This window comes from Dermochelys coriacea, chromosome 4, assembly GCF_009764565.3.
Source record: "Dermochelys coriacea isolate rDerCor1 chromosome 4, rDerCor1.pri.v4, whole genome shotgun sequence".
Lineage (NCBI taxonomy): Eukaryota > Metazoa > Chordata > Testudines > Dermochelyidae > Dermochelys > Dermochelys coriacea.
The window spans coordinates 100509744-100534012 of record NC_050071.1 but is presented as its reverse complement, the minus strand read 5'-3'; the positions used below and the strand labels follow the sequence as shown (position 1 = coordinate 100534012).

The window sequence follows — 24269 nt, the reverse complement described above, 5'->3', positions numbered from 1 at the left end:
GTAAAACTGCAACATGTCTCTCTGAGTCAAGTTGTTTCTGACATTTATATAACTTTCTTTTAAAACATCATGCGCAGTTGTTAGTACATTTTAAAACTGTCAGAAGAGCTTCTATTCCTTTATTTTATAGTAGTGATATTATTTCCACTGTAAACCATAAAGTAAATAATTTTCTTGTTCATTTTATCAAAGAAAAAGTTTTGAAAATGTACAACCTTTTGGCCAGTTAATGGTTCAGTAGAACGTTCTGTTGCCCTGTAAAAGACCTTTCGAGTGAGATGTTAGAGCTTCAGTATCCCATGGGCTCAAACTCTTGATATGATGATCACTTTCTGTGGGGTTTTGAATACCTTCCACTGCTACTGATTTCAATGGAAGTTCAGGGCACAAAGTACTTCAAAGGATTGAGCCCTTAATTACTCTACATAGGATGATATGCGGGGTTTCCAAAGGAAAGGTAGCATTTCAGTCTCCAACACCATCATTGGCTAAGTAACATAGTTAAAAACTCATTAGTGATTTTTGCAATTAATTTTTGGGCTTTTTGGTTATTTCATTTTTTTAAATTATTTTTTCTAAGATGTTACTGATTTAATATAAGATACTGAATTCACAGCTGAACAATGGGTTGTGTAAGAGTTTTACAATTGGCTATTTTGTTTGATTTTTAAAATATCTTCTGTACCTATAAGAGGAAAATGGAAAGAATCCTAAAAGATTTCTCCATATTAAAATATAGCGTTAATTAAATAACTAACTAATTCACTTTTTTTCTAAGGTAGGTGCACAGATTTTAAGAGCGTTACACTTGCTATATGGAGACAGAGACAAATTTGATAGCTCTGGATACTACATGCTAAGCCCTTCTCTCTAGAGCAGCTTTTCTCAAACTGTGGGTTAGGACTCCAGAGTGGGTCAGGACCCCGTTTTAAAGGGGTTGCTTGGGCTGGTGTTAGACTTGCTGAGGCTGAAGGCAAAATCTGAGCTTCACCTGCCAGGGCTGAAGTCCTCAAGCTTTGCCATCCGCCAGGATGGCAGGGCTTGGGCTTTGGCTCCCCAGCCTGGGGTGCTGGGGCTTCGATTCCCTTTCCTGGGATCGTGTAGTAATTTTTGTTGTCGGGGGGGGTCATGGTGCAATGAAGTTTGAGAAACCTTGCTCTAGAGAGCCATCCAGTTCTCTCTGCTTCCAGAACCGTATAGAATGTAGCAGACCTTTGTCTGCAGACCACAGGCACAGGGAAATCTCTCATTTTTTCTCCAACACTTTTTCTAAACTCATATTCCACTTTTAGATGGTTTTTAATCAATTTGGCTCAGAATTCTAAATATTTGAAAGGGGGGTAAATTTCTTTGAGCTGATTTTGCAGCTTTCCCTTGCTACAGGGCTGCGTCGGGAGAATGCTCAGCCAAAGGACCAGAGATAGTGTTTTTTCTGCTCCTCTGTTCTACCAGAGTATATTGAAGAGTACTTTTGCCTCCTTGGCAACCAGGGGAACACATTCACACAGGAATCAAGGTTGCCTCAAAAATGCCCTAGATTCTCCTGTCGTCCCCCCCAGAGCAGTTTCCAATGGGGAAAAGAAGGCCAAAGACACTGCAAATGCTCTTCCTTAAATACTCCTCACGCTTAGCACTCCAAGATAGGAGAACCAAAACGGAGCAACATTAGAGTGACTCCATCAAAAAGAATTACCTCAACATTGTTTATATTATACACTGGACCCTTGCTAGAACACATGTCTATATAGTGCAGATTCGCATATAACGTCATCGTGGCCATGGATCCCAAATTTAATTACTTTAATTGCAATTCATTTTAACGTGGTCCCGCTATAATGCGGTCCCTGTGTTAACGCTGTACCGCGCATGGATCCCAAATCCCGTGTTCTAGCGAGGGTTGGGTGTAATTACTTGTATAGTACCAGTATTCTGATTGTTCTATTATTTATTATTAGACAGGTGTTATTCACTATTTCTATATTGAAGACTGGCAATATGTGAATGAATATCGGCATCCTGTCAGTGTGAGAAAAATCTTTCCAGACCCCAATGGAACCAGATTGGTTTTCATTGATGACAAAAGTGATGGCTTTGTGTATTACCCAGTAAGTCAATTCAGGATATTCATTCCACTTTACTTACAAGCAGAGTTCTCTAAGTTATTTCTACTCATGGTGTGTTTTATCACAGCATAAAGAAACATGTGCCAATTGGATTGATTTGCCACCCAAAAAAAAAGTGAGGTGGCAGAGGGAATAGCCTAGCAATAATATAGGGACATAGAATCTCCACACCAGATCAGACCAAGCTTGCTCATGGACAAAATTTCTTCTTAACCCCAGGCAGTTGGTTTACGTACTGTTTATAATTACTTTATCTTATCTAGTGTTACTGTGTATTTTCTCATTATCCATGTTAATGTCTTATTTTTAAGCCTGTTATGTTCTTGGACTCAACATCTGAAGCAGAGAGTTCCACAGGCAAATGTGTGTTGTGTATTAAAAATATTTGTATTAGTTATAAATGTACTTCACTGTGTCCCCTTGTTCTTGTATTATAAGAAAGGCAAATGAGGAGAACCCAATTTACCTTCTTAGTAACATTCATTATTCATCTTCTCTCTAAACTAAATAATTCTACTATTCCCAGTTTCTACCCATATAAAAGTCTTTTAACGTCCTCCAGTCATTTTCATCTTCCAGTTCTGGACCACTTATTCCTTTTACATCTTTTTTGAGATGGGTGACCAGAACTGATCACACTATTCAATGTGTCTCATTGGCTTTCTGCTTACTAAATAATTTTACATTACTATTTTTTGTAGGTAAATGATGGTGTTCATGAGATCCCAAATTTTCCACCAACCATTAAAGGCATTCTGTGGGAAAACTGGCCAATAGATAAAGGTGTATTTGCTGCTTACGATGATGATAAAGTATATACTTATGTCTTCCATAAGGATACCATACAAGGTACTGTAAATACTTTAGTTAATCTTAATAGCTATCTGACATTTCATGGCAATTAAAGTAAGAACATGTTAGACAATAATATTAAATATTGCCTTTTAATTTGTATTTTCATGTGAATTTGCTGCATGTGAATAATAGTACTGCTACTGGTAAGTATTGGCCACCACAGAGCAGGCAAATACTATGCAAGTTTCTCCACACAGCTCTCACAAGGCATTTCAATCCTAACCTGCAGATTTCCTACTACTCTAGTCCATGACCTTTAGCCTGCCCGTTGTGTTGAATATTTGTGGGAAATGTCTGCAGGGAACTGGATCCCAAAACTCATTTCAGTTTTAAGCAGAATTTTAATCTAGGTCATCTAGTGCAGTGGTTCTCAACTAAGGGTATGTCTACACGACGAAATTAGGTTGAATTTATAGAAGTCAATTTTTTAGAAAGCGATTTTATACAGTCGATTGTGTGTGTCCCCGCACTAATGCTCTAAGCGCATTAAGTCGGCAGAGTGCGTCCACACTACCGAGGTTAGCGTCGACCTTCGGAGCATTGCACTGTGGGTAGCTATCCCACAGTTCCCGCAGTCTCCACCGCCCATTGGAATTCTGGGGTAAGCTCCCAATGCCTGATGGGACAAAAACAGGTGGTTTTGGATACATGTCATCAGTCGCCCCCCCCTCCGTGAAAGCAACGGCAGACAATCGTTTCACGCCTATGGTGTGGGCGCCATACTGCTTTCAGCAGACGGTGCAGTAGGTCTGCAAACCATAGTCGTCACTGAATGACCACTTCCGCTGGCACTCTGCTCTCCTGGTGGTCTCGCAGGGCTGCTTCCGCTGCAACTCTGTTCGGCTGCTCTTGTCTGGCCATACCCCAGCAAGCATGCAGCCTGCTCAGCTATTGTGTCCTGGCAGCAGACAGTGCAGTAGGTCTGCAAAACTGAAAAAAAAAAAAAAAAATCATCCAATCACTGCTTCCCCTGCAACTCTGCTCTCCCACAGACGCCATACCACGGCAAGCATGGAGCCCGCTCAGATCACTATGGCAGTTATGAGCATTGTAAACACCTCGTGCAGCAGAACCAGAACCTGCCAAAGCGGGTGAGGAGGCAATGGCAGCGCAGCAACGAGAGCGATGAGGACATGGACACAGACTTCTCTCAAAGCATGAGCCCCGGAAGTTTGGCCATCCTGGTGGCAATGGGGCAGGTTCATTCCATGGAACGCCAATTCTGGGCCCGGGAAACAAGCACAGACTGGTGGGACCGCATAGTGTTGCAGGTCTGGGATGATTCCCAGTGGCTGTGAAACTTTCGGATGCGTAAGGGCACTTTCATGAAACTTTGTGACTTGCTTTCCCCTGCCCTGAAGCGCAAGAATACCAAAATGAGAGCAGTCCTCACAGTTCACAAGCGAGTGGCGATAGCCCTCTGGAAGCTTGCAACGCCAGACAGCTACCAGTCAGTCGGGAATCAATTTGGAGTGGGCAAATCTACTGTGAGGGCTGCTGTGATCCAAGTAGCAAATGCAATAAGTGAGCTGATGCTATCAAGGGTAGTGACTCTGGGAAATGTGCAGGTCATAGTGGATGGCTTTGCTGCAGTGGGATTCCCTAACTGTGGTGGGGCAATAGATATCTTGGGACCGGACCACCAAGGCATCTAGTACATAAACTGAAAAGGGTACTTTTCAATGGTGCTGCGAGCACTAGTGGATCACAAGGAACGTTTCATCAACATCAAGGTGGGATGGCCGGGAAAGGTACGTGACACTCACATCTTCAGGAACTCTGGTCTGTATGAACAGCTGCAGCAAGGGACTTACTGTCCAGACCAGAAAATAATCATTGGAGATGTTGAAATGCCTATCATTATCCTTGGAGACCCAGCCTACCCCTTAACGCCATGGCTCATGAAGCCATACACAGGCACCCTGGATAGTAGTCAGGAGCTGTTCAACTATAGGCTGAGCAAATGCAAAATGGTGGTAGAATGTGCATTTGGGCGTGTAAAAGCGAGTTGGCGCAGTTTACTGACTCAGACCTCCGCGAAACCAATATTCCCATTGTTATTACTGCTTGCTGCATGCTCCACAATATCTGTGAGAGTAAGGGGGAGACATTTATGGCGGGGTGGGAAGTTGAGGCAAATTGCCTGGCCGCTGATTACAAGCAGCCAGACACCAGGGTGGTTAGAAGAGTACAGCTGGGCACGCTGTGCATCAGAGAAGCTTTGAAAACCAGTTTCATGGCTGACCAGGCTACGGTGATAATGGCAGAGTCCAGGAAAGCACAAATTGAACATGAGGACAGGAAGCAGGAGCAACAGGAGAGATGGCAGGATCAAGAGGAAAGGTGGTGGCAGCATGATGAGAGGAGGCAGGATGCAGTGCTGAGGCTACTGGAGGATCAAACTGATATGCTCCATTGTATGGTTGATGTCCTGCCAGAACTGATCCCCACGGGACCTCACTCGTTATGCCCTTCCAGCTCGACACTGAACCACTGATTACTCTTTGGGAACGGTTTTCCAAACAGTTATGCACCCACCTTATAGTAACTCCATCGAGGTAGTATTTCCCTAGTTTGTTTATGAGAAGGTCATGTGAGACCATATCAAAAGCCTCACTAAAGTGAAGAAATATCACATCTACCACTTCCCCCATATCCACAAGGCTTGTTACCCTGTTAAAGAAATCTGTTAGGTTGATTTGACACAATTTGTTCTTGACAAATTCATGCTGATGGTTACTTATCACCTTATTATCTTCTAGGTGTTTCCAAATTGATTGTTCAGTTATTTGATCCATTGTCTTTCCAGGTACTGAAGTTAAGATGACTGGTGTGTAATTCCCCAGGTTGTCTTTCTTATTTCTCTCTTTATAGATTGGCACTATATTTGCCCTTTTTTCAGTCCTCTGGAATCTCTCCCATCTTTCATGACTTCTCGAAAATAATTGCTAATGGCTCAGATATCTGCTCGATCAGCTCCTTGAGTATTCTAGAATATATTTCATCAGGCCCTGGTAACTTGAAGACATCAAACTTGTCTAACTAATTTTTACCTTGTTCTTTCCCTATTTTAACCTCTGATCCTACCTCATTTACACTGGCATTAACTATGTTAGATGTCCAGTTGCTTCTAAATTTCTTTGGTGAAAACTGAAACACAAATGTAATTTAGCACTTCTGCCATTTCCACATTTTCTGTTGTCATTTTTCCTCCCTCATTGAGTAATGAGCCTACCTTGATCTTGTTCTTTCTCTTGCTTCTAATGTATCTGTAGTATGTTTTTTGTTACCGTTTATGTCTCTAGCTTGTTTAATCTCATTTTGTGCCTCGGCCTTTCTAATTTTGTCCCTGTTTGTTTATATTCATGCTTTGTAATTTGACCTAGTTTCCATTTTTTGTAGGCTTTTTTTGAGTTTCAGATCATTAAAGATTTCCTGGTTAAGAGAGGGTTGTCTCTCGCCATACTTCCTGTCTTTCCTACACAATGGGATAGATTGAGCTTGTGCCCATAATGTCTCTTTAAAAAACTGACAACTCTGTTGAACTGTTTTCCCCCTAGACTTGTTTCCCATGGGCTCTTACCTGCCACTCCCTGAGTTTGCTAAAGTCATCCTTCTTGAAATCCATTATTTTTATTGTGCTGTTTTCCCTCCTACCATTCCTTAGAATCATGAACTCTACCATGTCATGATCGCTTCCACTTCCAAATTCTCAACCAGTTCCTCCCTATTTGTCAAAATCAAATCTAGAACATCCTCTCCCTTAGTAGTTTTCTCCACCTTCTGAAATAAAAAATTGCCTCCAATACATTCCAAGAATTTGTTGGATAATCTGTGCCCTGCCATATTATTTTTCCCAACAAATGTCTGGGTAGTTAAAGTGCCCCACCACCAGCACTTCCTGTGCTTTGGATGATTTTGTTAGTAGTTTAAAAAAAGGTTCATCCACGTCGTCTTCTTGATAACATGGTCTGTAGTAGAGTCCTACATGACATCACCCTTGTTTTTTACCCCTTTTGTTCTTATCCAGAGACTTTCAATAAGTCCATCTCCTATTTCCAGCTCAACCTCAGTCCAAGTGTATACATTTTTAATATATAAGGCAACACCACCTCCCTTTTTTCCCATGCGTATTATCCCATCAGGTCTCTGTGGTGCTAACTATGTCATAGTTGTGTTTATTAACTAGCATTTCAAGTTCTTCCTGCTTATACCTCATACTACTTACTTTAGCATACAGACATGCAAGACACTGATTTGATTTCCACCCATGTTTTCTCTCATTTTTCCCTTGTCACTGATATAACAGCCCATGCTCCCCCCAGATTTTTATAGGAACGTGTTAGCTGCTGGTCAAAGCCTCAGTGACTTTTCATTTCCTATTGGCTTAGAAATCACATATTAAAGGTCCAGAGACTGTTAGCCTGGCAGAGTACAGGATATAGGCCATGGTCTCTAGGACATGTGGAGCGTGGGGAGGGGGAAGACTGAGCTTTCAATACTTTCTGGTAAGTAAAGTTTTTGTTTTTTCTTTCTTTTGATACTGCTTGTGGATGTGCAAATGTACATTCTGTAGTATCTCTATCTACCTTACTGAGTTGGGGTGTTTGTGACTGTGCTAAATGTATTAATAAATTGTGTGGATTTACCACAGCTCTTCACCAAGGTTTTCTCCATTGTAGCAACCCAAATCAGGACTTATGGGTTCCTCGTATTTCCATATCTCAATGACTGGCTTCTGGCAGCACGGTCCAGACATGAAGCCCAGGTTTTAACGTCCATGTTGTTTATCCTCCTTTGTTCTCCCTTGGTCAATATCAATGCCAAAAATCAACCTTAAATCCCATGCAATACCTAGACTTTATAGGGGTCACTATCAACTCAGTCTGTGCATCAGCCTACCTACCATGGGACAAGTTCCAGACCCTGAAAGAACTCATAATTCATGTAGTCAACAGTCCTTCAGTCACAGCCAGGACTTTCCTATCCTTCCTGGGACACATGGCGTCATGCACATAAATCTCCATCTTCACTGCCTCCGGATGTGGCTCCAGTTGGTTTACTCACCCAACCATCATGCTGTGGACCTCATGCTCACAGTGCTTTCCACCACACAAACGCGCGGTAATCTCGTCCCTCCACTGGTAGAGGGAACACGTAAGGGTTCCCTTCCCACCCTCGCTCCCCTCCACAAGACAGTTATCACTGACATATCCCTCCTAGGCTGGGGAGCGCACATGGGTGAACACATGATACAGGAAACATGGACTCTTTGGGTGTCCAGAATGCACATCAATATTCTGGAGCTCTGAGCTATAAGGACAGCATGTCAGGCCTTTCTCCTGCTCATCCATTCCCATTGGACAACACTACAACTCTTTGCAACAAACGGGGGCACGAGGTTGATGACTCTGTGCTCCGAAGCAGTCACCCTTTGGAACTGGTGCATCACCCACCAGATCATCTTATCTGCGGCCTATCTCCCAGGGGCACACAACTTGATTGCAGACTTGCTCAGTACACAGTTCATGATTGATCACCATTGGGAATTTCATGATACCATGGTATAGGACATCTTTGACAAGTGGAGAACTCTGACCAGAGACCTCTTCGCATCCCCAGTGAATAGCATATATTGCTCCAGAGGAGGTCCGAGGCACCGCTCTCAAAGCGATGCTCTCATCCTCTCCTGGTTGGACCAACTCAATTACACCTTCCCTCCTCTCTAACTCCTACCATGAGTACTACACAAGATCAGACAAGACAGAGCAACAGTCATCCTGATCACCCCCTCCTGGCCCAGACAGTTTTGGTTTCCCAACCTCCTTTGTATGTCTACCTGTCCACCAATTCCCATCCCGGCTTTCCCCGATCTCCTGATGCAGCACAACAGCAACATCAACCATCCCAATCCACACGCATTTCTCCTCAGAGCAGGGTATTTGGATGGGCGTATTCTCTAGAAGGAGTGTATTCATAAGACATGCAAAACATCCTCTCCAGCATCTGGAGGGAATCCCCTAGGATTTGTTATCGAGCCAAGTGGAAATGCTTCTCCTCCTGGGCAGAGTGCAAGGGACTTTCCCCAGAAGGAATGGGGATTCCCCACCTCCGGGACTACCTACTGACCTTGAAGGCATCAGGGCTTGGCCTCAGCTCTCTTAAGGTCCACCTAACAGCAATTAGCGTCTTTCAGCCCCATGTGGAGGAACACTGTCTTTACTCACCACTGACTGCTAGGTTTTGGAAAGGCCTCATTAGAACCTTCCCACCTGTACAACCCATCACTCCCCAGTGGGACCTCAACCTGGTTTTATCCATACTAACAAAACTGCCCTTTCAACTGCTGGCATCATGTTCTATGTCCCTCTCCTTGAAGATCGCCTTCCTCATTGCTGTCATTTCTGCAAGAAGGGTCAGTGAACTTGGGGCCATGATGGCAAACCCTCCTTTCATGATTTTCTATAAAGATAAAGTCTCCTTACACCTGCATCCCAAATTTTTGCCAGTGGTCATTTCCCAGTTTCACGAAAATCAATCCATTCACTTACCTGCTTTCTTCCTGAAACCACAGGACTCTGAAGAGGAACTGCAACTCCACTACCTCCATATCTGTGGGGCCTTGGCCTTCTACCTACAGAGGCCATGACCAATCAGGAAAACCCCCAGATTGATTGTTGCAATAGATGAAACTGTTAAGAGGCAGGCAATCTCTACACAGCTAATCTCCAAGTGGATTTTGGGGTGCATTACACTATGATATCAATTATCTGGCCTCCCATTATCCTCAGGGATGTAGGCCATTCTGTGAGAGCCCAGGTTTTAGCCGTGGCCTGCCTCCACAGTGTACTGCTTTGGGATATATGTAGAGCAGCCACGTGGAATTCAGTACACATCTTTGCTGCATATTATGCCTTGGTGAAGGTCTCAGTAACGGATGCCTCCTCCGGGCATGGCTATCCTCCACTTACCTCTTTCATCTGCATCTTTGCACCCACCTCTTTCCACCACTTTCTAATTCTCCACTCCAGACCCATGGTGTGCATGTAATCCCTATTTGTATTCCACTGAGGGTTACTATCTATCCCTTTCATAATGGTTCCTAACGTTCGGTTAGCTTTTTTGACTGCCACTGCACCATTGAGCGGACGTTTTCAGAGAACTATCTACTGTAATACCAAGATCTCTTTCTTGAGTGGTAACAGCTAATTTAGACCCCATCATTTTGTGTGTAGAATTGAGTGTTTTTCAATGTGCACTACTTCGCACTTATCAACATTGAATTTCATATGCCATTTTCCAGTCACCTGGATTAATGAGATCCCTTTTTAACTCTTCACAGTCAGCTTTGGACTTAACTATGTTGAGAAATTTTGTATTGTCTGCAAATTGTGCCACATCACTGTTTACCCACTTTTCCAGATCATTTATGAATATGTTGAGCAGCACAGGTCCCCATACAGTTCTTTCAGGGACCCCACTATTTACCCCACTCCACTGTGAAAATAGACCATTCCTACATTTTGTTTCCTGTATCTAACCAGTTACTGATTCATGAGAGGACCTTACCTCTTATCCCATGACCGATTATTTTGCTTAAAGGAGCTTAAGAGCTTAAGGTTTGGGACCTAGATAAAGGCTTTCTGAAAATCCAAGTATACTATATATACTGGATCACCCTTGTCAGCACGCTTGTTGACACCCTCAAAGAATCCTAATAGATTGGTGAGGCATGATTTTCCTTTACAAAAGCTATGATGACTCTTCTGCAAAATATTTTGTTAATCTATGTATCTGATAATTCTGTTCTTTACTATAGTTTCAACCAATTTGCCTGGTACTGAAGTTAGGATTACAGCCTGTAATTGCTAGGAGCCTTTTTTAAAAATTGGCATTGCTTTAGCTATCCTCCAGTCATCTGTTACAGAGGCTGATTTAAATGATAGGTTACACACCATAGTTAGTAGTTCTGCAATTTCATATTTTTGAGTTCCTTCATAACTTTTGGGTGAATACTGGCTGATCCTAGTGATTTATTACTGTTTAATTTATCAGTTTGTTCGAAAACCTCCTCTATTGACATTTCAGTCTGGGACAGTTCCTCAGTTCCTCACTTAACAAGAATGGCTCAGGTGTGGGAATCTCCCTCACATCCTCTGCAGTGAAGACTTGTAACTTTGTTTTTTGTCTTTCTTGAGTGCTCCTTTGGCACCTCTGTCATCCACTGATTGTTTGGCAGGCTTCCTGTTTCTGATGTACTTTAAAAAAAATTGCTGTTACTTGTGTCTTTTGCTAGTTGCTCTTCAAATTCTTTTTTGGTATATACTTTTACACTTGGTATGTACAGTAAATAATGAATGTCAAACAGGAGACCTTGAATTAATCGGACTGGTCCAGGTGTAGTGCTGCTGCTATGCCAAAGGATAAAAGAACAAAACTATTGGGATTTTCAGAATAAGATTCCTTCACTCTTACGTTCTTAACTGTTTACAACTGTAAATGGTTGCTAAACATGTCATAATGTAGGAGCATTTTAAATAACATTTTTTTTTTCTGATCTCCTAATACAGGGTCCAAGGTTATTTTGGCAGGTGGCACCAAAGTTCCCTTTTCCCACAAACCATTGCTTTTGTATAACGGAGAATTAACTTGTCAGACTCAAAGTGGGAAAACAAACAATATCTATCTTAGTACTCATAGTTTCCTTGGCATTTTGAAAGACACCGGATTTAATGAGCTGAAACAAATACTTACTCAGACTTTAATGCTGAAAAGGTAGGTCTGCTTTTTAATTATATTGGGTTAATCATTTCCTTCTGTGATTGAAGCACACAGTACAGCATACATTGGTGTTCTAAAAATCTCTTGCTGAATATTGATAAAGTTATATTGAACCATCATTCCGTATAAGTGCTTAGTCTGTCTGGGTAGCCAAGTAACAAATGACCCAATGATGCTTTTTCTTACTATAAAGTAAGAGCTACAGTAATTTATTCAAGACCTATTCTGGGCTGCATGGTAGCTTCTGCCCCAATACTGGCTGAAAATGCATGCAACCCATTCCCTCCATTCTAAGGGAGCAAAAAACAGTAAAATGGGAGGGTGTAGTGCAAAGTGAGAAGTAAACCAGGGAAATAAAGTATTTTTCTGAAGGAGAAAAGTGGGGCAATTTGGTATAAGCTGCAGGCCGGTGTTTTCATGTGGCCCTTTTTTTTTCCTGTCACAGGCCTCCTAGCAGTTGCCCCCAAACCTAGAAATTAGTCAGTCCCCAGTTTCCCTCTGCTTTGAGGTTAACTAGTTTTTGAGGTTTAAAAGAAAATGTTCTAATAAAATACACATTGAATGCAACTGTTTGTTTTAGTTTTGTTTTTCACCCTGCATAGGTTTTCTGAAGCATGGGAGGTTTGCAAACTTCTGAATGATCAATCTGGTTGGAATGAGCTGGCCAGAGCTTGCCTACATCACATGGAATTGGAGTTTGCAGTACGCGTTTATCGGACGATTGGAAATGTTGGGATGGTGATGTCACTAGAGCAAATAAAGGTAACATTTAAAAATAATTACCAAACATTTTTGTAAAAATATATGAAAGATTAAGATTAAAATGCACTTTTAAGATTGCTGGAATTCTGGTGTTGTGTGTTTATATTGAAGAAGAATTATTTTAGTGGTGTCAGTGTCTTAGCGGGAGAAGAAGAGTACGTATTGAGGAGAAACCAAAGCCATCTCTAGGTAGCTTGCATATTCCAGAATGTGTTAGATGCTTACTGGAATCCCTCCTTAATTAGTTTATTTGCATTCAGCACTGTAGTACTACATGTACATATACTGTGGTATGTAACCTATCATTTAAATCAGCTTGTGTACCAGATGACTGGAGGATAGCTAATGTGACGCCAATTTTTTTAAAAGGCTCCAGGGGTGATCCTGGCAATTACAGGCTGATAACCCTAACTCAATTTGTTGGGGAAGAGTCAACGTGGTTTTGTAAAGAGAAATCATGCCTCACCAGTGTACTAGAATTCTTTTGAGGGGTCAACAAGCATGTGGACAAGGGTGATCTAGGGGATATAGTGTACTTAGATTTTTCAGAAAGCCTTTGACAAGGTCCCTCACCAAAGGCTCTTAAGCAAAGTAAGCTGTCATGAGATAAGAGGGAAGATGCTCTCATGGATCAGTACATGGTTAAAAGATGGAAAACAAAGGATAGGAATAAATGGTCAGTTTTCATATTGGAGAGAGGTAAATAGTGGTGTCCCCCACAAGGGTCTGTACTGGGACCCATACGATTCAACATATTCATAAATGATCTTGAAAAGGGGATAAACAATGAGGTGGCAAAATTTGCAGATGATACAAAACTATTCAAGGTAGTTAAGTCCAAAGCAGACTGCAAAGAGTTACAAGGGGATCTCGCAAAACTGGGTGACTTGGCAACAAAATGGCAGATGAAATTCAATGTTGATAAATGCAGAGTAATGCACGTTAGAAAACATAATCCCTCCCAACTACACATATAACATGCTGGTGTCTAAATTATCGGTTACCACTCATGAAAGAGATCTTGGTGTCATTGTGGATAGTTTTCTGAAAACATCTGTTCAATGTGCAGCAGAAGTCAAAATAGATAACAGACTGTTAGGAATCATTAGGAAAGGATTAGATAAGAAGATAGAAAATATCATATTGACTCGATATAAATCTATGGTATGCCCACATCTTGAATATTGTGTGCAGATCTGGTCGCCCCATCTCAAAAAAGATGTATTGGAATTGGATAAGGTTCAGAAAAGAGCAACAAAAACTATTAGGGGGATGGAACAGCTTCCATATGAGGAGAGATTAAAAAAACTAGGACTTTTCATCTTGGAAAGGGGATGACTAAGGAGGTATATGATAGAGGGCTATAAAATCATTAGTGGTGTGGAGAAAGTAAATAAGGAAGTGTAATTTACTCCTTCTCATAACACAAGAACTAGGGGTCACCAAATGAAATTAATAGGCAGCAACAGGTTTAAAACAAACAAAAAAGTATTTCTTCACACAACACACAGTCAGCCTGTGGAACTCTTTGCCAGAGGATGTTGTGAAGGCCAAGACTATAACAGGGTTCAAAAAAGGACTAGACAAGTTCATGGACCACCATCACCATAGGTCCATGAATGGTTATTAATCAGAATGGTGTCCCTTACCTCTGTTTGCCGGAAGCTGGGAATGGGCAACAGGGGAAGGATCACTTGATGATTACCTGTTCTGTTCATTCCCTCTGAAGCCCCTGGCATTGGCCACTGTCGGAAGACAGGTTATTGGGATAGATGGATCATTGGTCTGACTCACTGTGGCATTTCTTATGTTTTTGTGTAATTTTTAAAAATGTGTTATTTACTCCTCGTAACACAAGATCTATGGGTCACCCTCTGGGTTCTGACAGTTCCTGAGAAAGGAGAACACGGTATTATGTTTCTAGAAATAAACAGAAGACAGGACAACGCCGATTTTGAAACTTTGATATGGTTGAAATGGCACTATTTGCAAAGCACCTGTGAGTTACACATTTTGGAAGTGTTAGAAATTACCAAATTCTTTTGACCTTTGTCTCTAACATAGACAATTCCCAACACTGTTTAAATACTAAAATTTCTATTACATTTTTTTTTTTTAAGGTGAGCTACAGGAGCTTTTAAAGATTTTGTGAGCCCACCAAGAAATTTTGCAGTTGCTTCTGCTTTCTCCTCATATTTCAAAATCTTAAGGCTATGTTCTGATCTCATTTGGAGTAACTACTGAAATAAATGGAGTCTCTCTGGATTGACAATGGTGTAACTAAAATCAGAATTTGGCAACTGGATTGTGTATGTGTTGTCATGAAGGTTGCTCCTGGTTGTCATATTTGTTGTTAATTTGTCCACCTCACGGTTCAGAGCCATTATAAAGGCTTTAGTTCAAAACCTTACTTTATAATTTTTCTGTTTGGTTTTCTTAATATAACATGTATAACATTAGTGTCATCATTTTATTTTTTGTCCATGTGTTCTGTTTACTACTTTTCACTGCTTTGTTGATGTTTTGCTTTTGCACATTCTGTATGTAAATGGTATATAATAATTTTGATTTGATTACTAGATTTGTAAATGTACAAGTAATATTTATAGTGTGTGTAATGTGTGGGAGTTTGTATTACTTTTAGAAACTAAACTTTTGCATTTCTAGTTTTTTTTGTGTTCAAGTAGGTAACCTTAATATGTTGCATTAATGTGTTTTTTTTATCCAAAATTAATAAAACAATATATGTATACATAGTAATATACATTTGAAGAAAACAAAGCAAAAAATTGGAGCACTTTTATGTTAGTTCATTTTCCTCATTCCTTTCTCTCTTTTCTTTTTTCCATTCAGTTTCTATACTGTTCAAATATACATAATATAGTTACAACAACGTGTCTACTCATACAGTATAGATTTTACAGAGACAATCAAGACATTCAGAATGAAGCATTTTTATTAGTTTTTGAGAAATGTTCATAATTGTTACATTGTAACTAAGATCAATAATTTGCAATAGTGTATCTTAAAAATGCATATTAAAATAGGAAATGTTAGACTGTTCTATTGCAAATGGCTGATATTTACTCCTGGGGGAATTCTGCACCATTGCGCAATGCAGAATTTCCTTTCCCCTACAGAAATGGGCAGCAGTGCTGCTAGACCAGCAGAGCCCAGCTCACACATAAGACACTGCTGGGGGGAGGGGGCAGAAGCTAGAAGGTACCTGGCAGCTGCAGTTCCCAGCATGCCCTGAGGCAAGGAGAGGGCGGTGCACAGAAAACTCCATGCAAGCCTGGGACTGATCATCAGGCTGTTTCTCCCTCTGGATCCCTGGCTCTGTGGGGGGAAGGGGTGGGTGTCAGGCCTTGGAGGACCACGGCTGGGCTCTGGGCGGGTGTGGGTATCTGGGCAATAGGGGTCCTGTGGCTGGGCTCTGAAGGGGAGGGGATGCAGTTATCTGGCCCATGGGGGCCCCGCAGCTGGGCTCTGGGGGAGAGAGGGTTCAGGTGTATTGGCTGTGGGGGCAGGCATGGCTGTGCTCTGGGGGGGAGGGGTTGTGGGTGCCTGGCCCCCTGGCTGGGCTCTGGGTTGGGGGTGGGGGGGAGGAAGGGGGCAGAGACACAGGATCTGGGTAGTCATAGGTGTTTCTTTAACTCTATTCCTGGGGAAAATTTTGTGTGTTTGTATTGTTACAGACATACTTGCTGACAGGTATTTTGAAATAGATTTCCCAAATAATTGAAATTAGTGCAATGATGTAGTGTTATTTGACACATAAAATCTGCAGAATTTTGCAGAATTTTAAAATGTGTGCAGAATTTTTAAATTTTGGTGCAGAATTTTTAATTTTTGGTGCAGAATGCCTCCAGGAGGAATATGATATTGGACAGTTTTAATGGTAAGGGCATTCAAACATTTTCTCATTTGAAAACAAATGAAAAACTGTGTCAATTTGAATGCCTCGGCTGTTTTTGTGAAATGCCAAAACCCTTAAAAAAAAAAAAAAAAAAAAATTCTGATTTGTGTAAGTATTGTACGAGTATCCACTTCTGCAACTCTTACTTATGTGAGGTGTCCCATTAGCTTTATTGGAACTGTACAAATGAGGGCTTTAAAACTGGGCCCTTACATTTTTCTGGCTGCCTTGTATTGGGGTAGAATCTGCTCTTTCCTATTTGATGGCAGCCCTTACATGTACGTTGAGGAGTGTCCCATTTCTTGTGTAATGAGAGAGTTTTTAACAAATTATGTAACTGTGCATATCATACAGTAAAAGTGTGAGCCATATTTTTTCTGGGTGAAGAGTGTGACATGCACAGACATGCCCTGGTAGATGGATCTGTAGAATCTTTTAAAAATTAGTAATAGATGACAGAATTTGTAATAGGGTCATCATCTGGACAATTGTAGCACTCAATATTTTTATTTACAGGGAATAGAAGACCACAACCTTTTAGCTGGACATCTTGCCATGTTTACTAATGACTTTAATCTGGCTCAGGATTTATATCTGGCATCCACCTGTCCTGTTGCTGCGCTTGAGGTACCCAGTTAAGTTGCCTAAAACTTTGTCAGATTAATTGTTTTTCTTGCCAACCTAATATACACTACTACCTGATTATTTTACATGGTGATAATTCTGCTCAATTTTGTAGTATTTCTAAACATTTTGAGTCATAATGATATGGGTCTGTTAACTGCTTAAGATAAGTATGTATCATGCCTCTTACTACAATAACACCTTCTTGCTATCATCTGTCTCAAACTTTCTGTTGAATCCAGTCAAGATTCTAACATTGATACTTGTATTTATAATACTAGAAAATAGTATAATAATTCAGTATTTGATGCTTATATCAGAAGATTGTCTCTCCCCCCCCTCCTTCCCCCCAAAAAAAGCTGACTTCAAATAATTGCTTTTGGTAACAGATGAGAAGAGATTTGCAGCATTGGGACAGCGCACTACAGCTGGCTAAGCGTTTGGCCCCAGACCAGATCCCGTTCATATCAAAGGAGTATGCTATGCAGCTTGAATTCACGTATGTTTTCCTGTAAAGATGTAGTATTGTAATATTTAACTAGTACTTCTACTAAGTAGAAAAATACTAGTGATGTCCTGAAAGCATTTCCACAAAGATCTTGATTTGTTTGAGCCACTTCAGCTCATTACAGTGCTATACAGAATCCCTGAGAGGTCCTGCAGCTGCTGTACCAGGGAAATTGGGAGTATCCACAGAAAACTACTCTGGAGACATGGTTCACAAAAGTAGCTGCTCATGATTGTTGTTTTAAGTGGTCATAAAAGAAAAAATGAAGCGCACACCAACTGGTAAACTTCCCAATGCAAACAAAATAGACAGTTAACCAGAGGCTTAGTTTCAGACCAGTGTCAGCTTAGAGTAGCTTTCTCCTACCTGCCACTTTTTATCTCCACTGTTGAGAGTAGAAGACAGCCTGGTATTTAAATGCCCATTCCTTTCCTTCCTAGGTCACCCTGGGTCATCCCATTTCCTGCATATTTGTGAAAGAGGAGAGCCAGACTTTCAGGTTAGCAGTCCCTTGTAGAGAAAAGGAGTCTACCCTATTCTCCTTGTCTTTTAAACCTAACTATATAGCTGCCCCTACCAGGTTGATATCCTGTTCCCTTTGGCTGCCAAGTCAAGGTAGGGGATCATGGCTGCTTCAAGTATGTACCCGTGAGCAGCCACTGAGCAGGCTTAATCTGGTAAAGTAAGTGAGATTTATGGGAAAACAGTGGCTGAGAGAGTGCTTCCCATGGTACCAGCTTTCTACGCTACCAAAGAGATCATATGAAGGAGCTCCTTAGAAGTTAAATTCAGCCTCATCACCAGTGACATTTGAGCTTTAGAAGGCTCGCTTCCTAGGACCATAGAAGATTTTGTCATGACAGCCATAAACCCCTGACATAGGCCTTATTTCTAAGCAAATGTGCACTGAAATCACTACATCAATTTTAATTCACACCTTATGTTGTTTTGGAACAAGTCTGGGAACCCTCTTATTTTGGAATAAAAATGTTGTATTTCTATTTTGTTTAAGTCGATAAATAAATCATTCAGTCAACATTAGTGGTATCAAAATAGGACACTTCTTTCTTAAATCAGCCTCCGCTGCTTGTTGAGCTTAAGGTGTAAAGGCCTAGAAGTGATCTAGGAAAGAGGCTTCTCCAAGAGACAGGTGTGCATATTCGCTCCTTATTCTTCTTGGAACATAGAATCATAGAATATCAGGGTTGGAAGAGACCTCAGGAGGTCATCTAGTCCAACCCCCTGCTCAAAGCAGGACCAATCCCCAACTAAATTATCCCAGCCAGGGCTTTGTCAAGCCTGACCTTAAAAACCTCAAAGGAAGGAGATTCCACCACCTCCCTAGGTAATGCATTCCAGTGTTTCACCACCCTCCTAGTGAAAAAGATTTTCCTAATATCCAAACATGAAGGGACATGACACACGTGCTTAATTCCACCCTTCTTATCTGAGCCACAGAGTCCTGGTGAGCCATAATTAAAAGGTTCAGAGCCCATAGGGTCAAAATGAAAACTAAATATGCCGTGGCACAAACTACATAACACTAACTAACTATAACACAATTTAAGTCTAGAAATTAAGGGAGTTTTGGATCAAAATCCCCCAAACCACCCTGTATACTAAGAGAAGATACCTGCAGGTGGCTATAGAAAGGAGGGAACTGAGGCAGTTTTGACCATATGGCACTTTTGTAACCTTAGCTCTGAATGTTGGGAGCCATGAAAAGGTGCTCATGCAGCCCCAGCAGGTGCTGCTTTCCAGAAGGTTCCCAAACGAAATCCAGCAGCTCTAGGGGATGCAAACCACACAAAAAGGGAATATGCAGTGACCACCTCAAAAAAGAATTGCAGCTTACATTAAATGCTCCAAAAATGTGATCACAGAATTAACTGTGTTTTAATAAGAGTTGATTAGGAGATCCATTCCATTTATTTGTCAGCTACGTATGCAGGCTTCATATCTCTGCAACTTGTTCCTATTAATAAACATTTTTACACATACATTATTATTTTCTTTTAGGGGTGATTATGTGAATGCTTTGGCGCACTATGAGAAGGGAATCACAAGGGACAATAAGGTAACACTCTTCAATGATGGCGGCATACAAGTAATTATAATATATATTGTACACTGAATCCTTCTGTTACAGTATATTTAAATACAGGATTTTGTATACTTCTGTAAATGATAAGTTTCAGAGTAGCCATGTTAGTCTGTATTCGCAAAAAGAAAAGGAGTACTTGTGGCACCTTAGAGACTAACAAATTTGTTAGTCTCTAAGGTGCCACAAGTACTCCTTTTCTTTTTGTAAATGATATGACTCTCTTCCTTTTCAAAGAACAATATTGATATATGGTTTTTTCCTGTAATTTTATACACAGAGAAAAATGGCTTACTTTTATGTAAAACAGTACTGCATTAAGATTGTAGTACTGGGAAATTATTTTTACCATTTGAACAATTTCACAATAATTATGTAAATATTAAAGGGGATAGTGCCAAAATAATATATTTATATATGATACTTGTTTAGATTTCTGCTCCTTTGGTATAGTCAATCGTTCAGTAAAGAAGAATAAAATGAATAGTCAGATTTTTCAAAACAAGCAAAATAGTAATGCTTTCTTGTATATTTTAAAACCAAATGTGTGAATTCGGGGCTAGTATTTTGAGATAAGTCCAGTTAGAAGCAAGTAATTTCCCCATCTGTCTTTTTCTGTACATATGTTTTGGTGTGTTGTTCTGTTTCTTTGTCTCTTTTTGAAACTTATCTTTGTCCTGTGTGCCTGGCCTAGTCAGTTATTTAAAAAAATAGAATGTAGTGAGAAACATTAGATGAAACTTCACCAGAAAGTCACCTAAATATGGCCAGCAAGGAAAACATAGGCTTTTCCACAGTTAATGGTACCATTATTTAATCATAAATACTGACTGTTTTAAGGCTCTGGTTTAAATTTTCTAGACAAGAACAGCTTTACCTGAGGTCAGGTTGTTTCTGGTTGATGCATTTCACTGTTGTTGCAATAATTGCAATGGTTTCTGTAAAACCAATTCTTTTTGTACTGAAAATATAGTTATCACTTTACTTTTGATCGCCAGTATAAGGAACATGATGAAGCTTGCCTAGCTGGAGTGGCTCAGATGTCCATTCGAATGGGAGATATTCGTCGAGGGGTTAACCAAGCCATTAAACATCCTAGCAGGCTGCTAAAGAGAGACTGTGGAGCCATTCTGGAGAGTATGAAGGTATCCCTAGTAATAGAGAGAGCATTAATAACATGATGAATTCCCAGTTACAAATAAATTAACATTTGTATAATTTTCATTATTGTAGCAATTTTCAGAAGCCGCCCAACTATATGAAAAGGGGCAATATCATGACAAGGCAGCATCAGTATATATCCGCTGTAAAAACTGGTAAGTGCAGCTTTAGTGCAGTTTTACGGTTCCTTGAAAAACAGGTTATATTTTAGTGCCCTTTGAAAAGGAATAGGAGTCCATGATCATCTTGATTAATCAGACACATAGTTCACATGACAAACAGTCTACTGACTCTTTTCCTGGGGACTAGGTCAAGTATGATTTACACTCTGAATCTTCAGAAAGACGGGTTGATGTAAATCAAAACTTTGTTTAAAAAAAACCCAACCCAAACAGCAGCTATATTAATCAACAAACTTCTCTTTACTTGGTTATGTTTAACTTGACTCTGTAACTGGGCTTTCAGAATCTTTGTGTACTACACACTTTGAATCCTTTTACTTGCCTAATTATATTTATTTCATGAAAGCTTTTTGATTTACAAAAGATGATACACCTGGGAGTGCAACACAGCCTTTTAGTTCTAGGTGGCTGGTTGAAATTCAACACAGGTCTGTATCAGCAAAAACAACGAGGTGTCCTTGTGGCATCTTAGAGACTAACAAATTTATTTGGACATAAGCTTTTGTGAGCTATAACCCATTTCATCAGATGCATAGAGTGAAAAATTCAGAAGGCAGGTATAAATATACAGAAACATGAAAAGATGGGAGTTGCCTTACCAAGTGGGGGGTCGGTGCTAACAAGGCCAATTCAATCAGGGTAGATGTGGCCCATTCCCAACAGTTGACAAGAAGGATATCAACAGAGGGAAAATTATTTTTTGTAGTGACTCAGCCACTCCCAGTCTTTATTCCGACCTAATTTGATGGTGTCAAGTTTGCAAATTAATTCCAGTTCTGAATAAAAACTTGAATAAAAACTGGGAGTGGCTGAGTTACTACAAAAAATAATTTTCCCTCTGTTGATACTCGTACCTTCTTGTCAACTGTTGGGAATGGGCCACATCCACCCTAACTGAATTGGCCTTGTTAGCACAGACCCCACGCATGGTAAGGCAACTCCCATCTTTTCATGTTTCTGTATTTTTATACCTGCCTTCTGAATTTTTCACTCTATGCATCTGATGAAATGTGTTATAGCCCACGAAAGCTTATGCCCAAATAAATTTGTTAGTTTCAAAGGTGCCACAAGGACTCCTCGTTGTTTTAGCATCATATGGCTGTTCAGTGTCATTTTCAAAATGAACTTGGCCCTTGTCCAGTTCCTAGGGAGCAGGTGTTTTACATAATAGAATTGCCACCATAATTGGACTCCTTTTAGCAATCTCTGCAGAGCGAACAATAATTGAATTGGTAGAAAGACAGATGTACCCTCTCCTCAAAAGCTAGTTCCTCCAGGTCAGAATTGAGACACATTGGGGTAGTGCAGGGAAAGCTTGCATTGCTGTCATCAGTATTGTGCCTTTTCTGTGAATAAATGAGAGTACGGCAGAGTCCAGAGTGGTCTGTCTGGCACTTTTCACAAATAGAAACTACAGACCAGATCTTCTAAAGTATTTAGGCACGTAACTTCCACTGATTTCTAAATAGCTAAATACCTCTGAAGATTGGAGCCTATGATCACATCCAAAATTAAAACAAGGAAGAAATGATATTCTAATTCTGTAAGGCCCCTTTACATTGTCAGAACAGCATAAAATGGCCCAAAAATGCACAGTAACCAATTAATAGTTTTTAGATGTGTAGCAAGTGCATATTTTTGAAAACTTTGAAGCTCTTTCAAAGCTTCTCTTGTACATAACAGAAGAGAGTATATTTGTAAGGCAAACTATCATGATTAATTTCCTTGTTCGTGTAAATGAAAATGAGATCACTTTTACATATTAATTTTTTTTGTCTTAATTATTACTAAAGAATGAGATCATGTTGTTGCTGGTATTCATACTACATGCATTTTGTAAGTCCCTTTTTCTTTTCTCTTGAGTATTTCTACAAATATGCGTATACTTTATTTGGTGAAGACAAATTAAAAAGAAAGATCACATTTATTATTTGATTACTTCTCTTCGTTTTCTAGGGCAAAGGTTGGTGAGCTTCTGCCTTGTGTATCATCTCCAAAGATACACCTGCAGTATGCCAAGGCAAAAGAAGCAGATGGCAGGTGTGTTTAATTTCCAGAATCAAATAGCCAAGGGTTTAAAGCTACAGAATGTTAATAGTCACAGTTTTATTCATAAAAAAATGAGTATATATAGTGAATACGTATTCATGGAAAAATATAAAAATCAAGTGTTATGCAAACATCTTGATACTAGACAAAGATTATGCTGCTGATTAGGAAAGAAATAGTTCTGATTGATTATCCTTGGATTAAACTTTAAAAAGCTGTTAAGTACTGTAGCTTTGTTCAGTGGTGGTGATGTGCTGAAGTTTATTTTTCTTCTAAAGACTCCTTCTGAATTTTTATAAAAAGCTATGATTAGTCATCACAGTCTGGGAAACAGTTTTTTCTTTTTAAAATAAATTACAGTAGCACTGTTTGTAATAATTGGATCTCCAAATTTACCTTCATTTTGAGCTCAACCATAAGAAGTGAGTGGTACAAAATAACCTATAACAATAAACATTGATGGGAAAAGGTGGAAAAGGGAGATACAAAAAAGCCTATTGATATAATTCAAGGACTGTATTAAGATCTTGCCTGGTAAACAAGAAAATTGGTGTGTTGAAAATTAGGGCTAACTGATTATCAGAATATTGAGAGGATGGGCTACTCCACCCATCGCTGCCCTTTTGAAGTCCTTAAAAGAGAAAACTTTTTGGGAAAATTCAGGAGGAAGAAGCTGTTTGCCAGAAACTGCTGCAGCAGACTTTACCATCATGGTTGCCACTGTCTCTTGAGTCTCCGGGATCTATTGTAATACTGTGGGGCTCTCTTACACTGATCCTGAGAAAGATGCTGACCAGATTGGGCCAGATAGGAGGGTTCAGATGACATTGCCACCTCCACCAGCTCCAGCTAAATTCTGAATGCTACCTGGGATGTGAGACTCTCCCTGTCTCTCACATGCACGCGCACACACAGTGGGTCTTCTTTCTTCAAACCCTCCCTTCCCCCCATATTTCTTCTTTCCTGTCCTTCTGCTTTTACCTTCTGCTTAATAAGAGTCTGCCTTAGCCAGGCAAGACTTATTTGTAACATTGCTGTTACCCTGTGACCAGAAAGAGGTGACAAAACGCAATGCCCTAAAGATGCTGGTACAAGTTTGCCAAATCTCACAGTGGCTATTAAGACAGTGAGCCATTTCCCCTCCCCCCGCAGCAGTGTGGTTGCAGATAGGAGTCAACACCAGACACAAAAGCTGCATTTTCTA

General features: G+C 40.4%; 1 protein-coding gene across 4 annotated transcripts in view; it reads left to right on the top strand.

The window, feature by feature from the left end:
* Positions 1-24269, top strand: part of WDR19 (WD repeat domain 19) — a 111374-nt gene that overhangs the window by 55293 nt on the left and 31812 nt on the right. For all 4 annotated transcript variants that reach the window (XM_038401074.2, XM_038401073.2, XM_038401078.2 and 1 more), the window contains exons 15-24: positions 1956-2105; positions 2825-2972; positions 11549-11753; positions 12362-12521; positions 16957-17067; positions 17454-17563; positions 19592-19649; positions 20672-20818; positions 20907-20989; positions 22973-23056. In XM_038401074.2, the coding sequence (XP_038257002.1) occupies positions 1956-2105; positions 2825-2972; positions 11549-11753; positions 12362-12521; positions 16957-17067; positions 17454-17563; positions 19592-19649; positions 20672-20818; positions 20907-20989; positions 22973-23056 (1256 nt within the window). The remainder of the gene's footprint in view (positions 1-1955; positions 2106-2824; positions 2973-11548; positions 11754-12361; positions 12522-16956; positions 17068-17453; positions 17564-19591; positions 19650-20671; positions 20819-20906; positions 20990-22972; positions 23057-24269) is intronic.